Source organism: Dromiciops gliroides, chromosome 2 (genome assembly GCF_019393635.1).
Source record: "Dromiciops gliroides isolate mDroGli1 chromosome 2, mDroGli1.pri, whole genome shotgun sequence".
NCBI lineage: Eukaryota > Metazoa > Chordata > Mammalia > Microbiotheria > Microbiotheriidae > Dromiciops > Dromiciops gliroides.
This window is the reverse complement of record NC_057862.1, coordinates 165,734,489-165,739,373: the sequence shown is the minus strand read 5'-3', so window position 1 is coordinate 165,739,373 and position 4,885 is coordinate 165,734,489. Positions and strand designations below refer to the sequence as shown.

Here is a 4,885-nt window from a genome sequence, read left to right as displayed (position 1 = left end):
CAGCAGTTTTTGTCAAATACTGAGTTCCTATCCCAGAAGCTGGAGTCTTTGGGTTTATCAAACACCACATTACTAGTGTCATTTACTACAGCATTTCCTGAGCCTAGCCTATTCCATTGATCTACCACTCTATTTTTTAGCCAGTACCAGATAGTTTTGATGACTGCCGCTTTATAGTAAAGCTCCAGGTTTGGTACCGCTAACCCACCTTCCTGTGAATTTTTTTTCATTATTTCCCTGGATATTCTTGATTTTTTGTTTTTCCAGATGAATTTTGTTATTATTTTTTCTAGCTGTATAAAATAATTTTTAGGTAGTCTGATTGGTATGGCACTGAATAAGTAAATTAATTTAGGCAGTATTGTCATTTTTACTATATTAGCTCTGCCTATCCATGAGCAATTGATATCTTTCCAATTATTTAGATCTGATTTGATTTGTGTGAAGAGTGTTTGGTAGTTGTGTTCATAGAGTTCCTGGGTTTGTCTTGGCAAGTAGACTCCCAAGTATTTTATATTATCTACCGTTACTTTAAATGGAATTTCTCTTTCTATCTCTTGCTGCTGGACTTTGTTGGTCATGTATAGAAATGCTGATGATTTATGTGGATTTATTTTAAGGAATATCTTTCTTATTGGTTTATTTACTTATGTTGAAAGTCTTTAACTGAGTTTTATTCTGAGATTTCTGATAATATTAGTCTTTCCCCCTTCTCTCCACCCACTTTATATTCCCTTGTTGTCCACTTTCTGACTCTTTCCTCTTTGATGGTGGTTTTCCTGGACCTCAAAGCCATCTCAGCCTCCTCTCACACCAGGCAATTCACTTGGCCTGAGTGTCTTTCCTAAATGTCTTCTGGGGTGGTGTAGGGCTGGAGTGGGGCAGAACAGATTCCAGCTAGATGCTGAAATCTTTATCTTTGCTTTAGAAGTGTATCCCCACTCCCCTCCAGTTGTAGTTCCCTTTATTCCTCAGTTCTCTGGCTGAGCTTTGTTATAGCACAGAGTACTGTTCCATTGCTGTTTTATCCAGGACAAGCTCTGCTTTTTATTTTTAATTTTTTTTTGAGTCACTAGGAAAAGGAAGGATAGAATTGAGTTCTGTTGTAAGTCCACTTATAAAACCTTACCAGCAGAGCATGGTGCTGAGTGAGAACAATTAGGAAGTAGGGGTTAAGGATTGCCTTCTCTGCTGTTAGTTCATCATATTATTAACTCAGGGTTGTTGGTGTCCTAGACCATGGAAACAGCTAAAATAGCTTTATTTCTTGTCCATAATTCCCATTAAAAAAAAAAAGGAATTTGAGAGTCTATTAGGATTAGAGAAATTATCTATTCTTACATCTCTTTCATTATGTGCTCAGGACACTGGCAGGCACTATAGTCACCCCCATTTTATAGATGAGTAAATTGAAGCTGAGAGAAGTTAATGACTTGCCTAGGGCCATGCATCTAGTAGGTGTTTAAGGTAGGATTTGAGATTAGATCTTTTGACTCCAAGGTACTATGCACATAGTAGGTGTTTAATAAATCTTTATTGAACTGAATTATATCAGGCTGAAATATCTAAAGGAAAAGCCAAATCAAGGAAGCCTCCTGTCTATATAAAACAAGTCTGTGTAATTCTCCTCTGCTTCCTGATAGATACTGAAATATATCCTTTACAACTATGCATGGCAGAAGGTCTTTCTTTTATACTCTTCTTTGATTATCTATTTGCACTGATATACTCATTTTGGGTAAAGAATCATATTCCTCATTTCACTCCCCAGCTTAAAAATCTTTAATGGTTATGACTGCATACAGAATAAAATACAAATTCGTTAGCTTGATGTTCAAGGTCTTTCATCATTGGGGTATTTCTTTCTTAAAAATATACCCTGTACTTCTCTGTCTTTCAGTCTTTGCTTATATTTTCCTCTACTAGAATGTCTATCCTCATTTCTGTGTGTTGTCTGTGCAACTCCTGTAATCTTTGTTATGGTGTTTCTTAAAATGGTAGTTATTTGTCCTGAGTGTCTTATCTGTCCTATAAGACTGTAAAATCCTTGAGGGCAGAGAGTGTGCCTTGTCTATTTTTTGTATGCCCCACAATTACTTGTACATGGTAGAATCCTCAATAAATGTTTGTTGAATTGCATTGGATTAAAATTTCTCTGAGCTTTGTATCAGTCAGTTAATCTAGTTTCCTGAAAGATGTCCTTGGTACTTTTATATGCCTGAGCTCTTGACCTATGGCTTGGAGAACTGAGGTCACTATACCTTATTGAACAATATTGTCATAAAATGCTTTGTTGGTTAGGAAACTCTTGTCCACATTTATCATAGAATACTAGCCTGTTAGTACTAAAACAGACCTCAGAAATAATTTTTGTCCATCCCCTCAGTGGATAGATAAGTAAACCAAGGCCTAAAGGAATCAAATGACATACCTAAGGAACAGAGGCAGCCAATGGCAGAGCTGGGGATTGTATGCATCTTTATTACTTAACATTGTATAGACATGTTTTAAGATTATACTTATACTATTAAAACAGGGGAGGGGGCAGCTAGGTGGTGCAGTGGATAGAGCACCGGCCCTGGATTTAGGAGGACCTGAGCTCAAATTCGGCCTCAGACACTTGACACTTACTAGCTCTGTGACCTTGGGCAAGACACTTAACTCCAATAGCCTCTCACGCACAACGCGCCCCCCCCCCAAACCCAGGGGAAAACTAAGCAAATTTTTAAGAAAGTAAAGGTAAAAAATCTTGTTATTAGACAATAATAAATTTTTTGAGCCAACATTTAGATAAAGGTAGGATGGCATTGTGCATAGAGTGCTAGGCTTGGAATACATAGACTTAGGTTTAAGTTTTGTCTCTGGCTCGATAAATATGGGCAACTCATTCAACCTTTGTGCCTCAGTTTCTTTTCTTTTCTTTTCTTTTTTTTTGGGTGGGGCATTGACTTGCCGAAGGTCACACAGCTAGTGTCAAGTGTCTGAGGTCATCCTGAACCTAGGGCCGGTGCTTTATCCACTGCACCACCTAGCTGCCCCTGAGCCTCAGTTTCTTCACATATAAAAAGAGGACAGCAATACCTGTAGTACCTCTTTCACATGGTTGTTGTAATGAAATAATGTATGTAATCAATCAACATATGTTAAGTGCTTACTATGTGCCAGGCATTGTGTTTTAAGCACTGCTTAAACAAAGATGAAAGTGAATAGTCCCTGCCTTTAAGGAACTTACATTTGAATGGGGAAAACAACATGTATATAAGTATATGAAGAATATATATTGAAAAATATAAGGTATTTGGGGGATAGGTCATGAAGAGCTCCTTATTGAAATGGAGCTTGAGCTGATTTTTTTTTAAGAACCAAAGTGATTTTTTTCATTCCATAAATTAACCCATTTATTGTTGGACTATGGGGAGAAGATTTTACTGGTCTTTCAATTCCTTCAGTCTTCTGATGGGGGATTTGACTGTGACTGCAGAGGTAGCATTGTAGGTCCATGCACCACCAGCTACTGTTTTCATACAGGATCCACAATGCCAGATACCTACAGCCCATCTCTTCATTTTGGTCTTGCCACAGAAGGAGCAGGTATACTTGGCATGCTGGATAATTTCAATTTTCTTCACCATTTTTCTGAGGGATGCACCATAACGTGTTCCATATTTACCAACAATTCTGACCTTCTTGGTACATTTAGCCATGTTGACAGTTGCGGGTCCATAGCTTGGATAGGTTGAGCTGATATTTTAAAGGAAATTAGGGATTCCAAGAGGTGGAATTGAGGAGGGAGAGCATTCCAGCCCAGTTCAAAGGCACATAGATGGGAGATGGAACATTGTCTGCATGGAATAGCAAGTAGATCAGAATGACTGGACCATAACACTTATAGAAGGGAATTCATAAAAAGATTGAGAAGAGAAAAGGACTAGTTTTGTTTGTTTGTTTTGGTGAGGCAATTGGGGTTAAGTGACTTGCCCAGGGTCACACAGCTAGTAAGTGTTAAGTGTCTGAGGCCGGATTTGAACTCAGGTCCTCCTGAATCCAGGGCTGGTGTTCTATCCACTGTGCCACCTAGCTGCCCCCGAAGGACTAGTTTTTAATGGCTTTTTCTCAATCCACATCCTTCTTGATCTCTCTGTACCCTTTTAATCACCCTCTTCTCCTTCATATTTTATTCTCTCTGGGTTTTTGTGACACTACTCTCTCTCTTGGTTCTCCTCCAAATATTTGACCACTCCTCAAACTCTTTTGCTGAATGTTCATCCAGGTCATACCCACTAACTATGAGTGTCCCCTAAGGATCTGTCCTAGTTCTTCTCTTCCTTCCTTATATTATTTTGGTTGGTGGACTCATCAGTTCCCACACTTTTAATTATCATATTTCTGTAGATGCTTCCCAGATCTAATTATCTAGCCCTAACCTCTCTCCTAACCTCCAGTCTTGCATCTCCAACTGCCTATTAGACATCTTGAACTGGATTCTCCACTGACATCTTAAGCTGGATGTGTCCAAAATGGAACTTATTATCATTCTTCCCCAAACCCTTTCATTTTTCTAACTTCCCTGTTATTCTCTAAGGTATCACCCTCCTTCCAGTTGTTGTTTGTCCTTCATTCTTGAAGAGGACCATTTGTGAGGTGATGTCATAACTTGCACTGAATTGTATTTAAGTGAGGGAGCACTGTGCAAGGTCATCAACCTCACTCTCTCCTCCAGTGCCATCTGGGTCCAATGGCAAGATATACATCAGGATGATTAGAGATGGTCCTGGATGTTTGAGGCACTTGGGGTTAAATGACTTGCCTAGGGTCATACAGTTAGTAAGTGTCTGAAGTGAGATTTGAACGCAGGTTCTCCCAACTTCAGGGCCAGTGTTCTATC

At 39.0% G+C, this 4,885-nt stretch overlaps 1 protein-coding gene across 1 annotated transcript; it reads right to left on the bottom strand.

Moving 5' to 3' along the window:
- Positions 1-3,425: 3,425 nt before the first annotated feature.
- On the bottom strand, positions 3,426-3,704 carry LOC122743799 (60S ribosomal protein L37a-like). The gene has a single exon (XM_043988965.1). It carries the CDS (start codon positions 3,702-3,704, stop codon positions 3,426-3,428), a length of 279 nt encoding a protein of 92 aa, XP_043844900.1.
- Positions 3,705-4,885: the final 1,181 nt, after the last annotated feature.

What these genes read in the sequence shown, in the direction of transcription:
- LOC122743799 (XM_043988965.1), bottom strand. Translation starts at nt 3,704, where the DNA reads ATGGCTAAATGTACCAAGAAGGTCAGAATTGTTGGTAAATATGGAACA.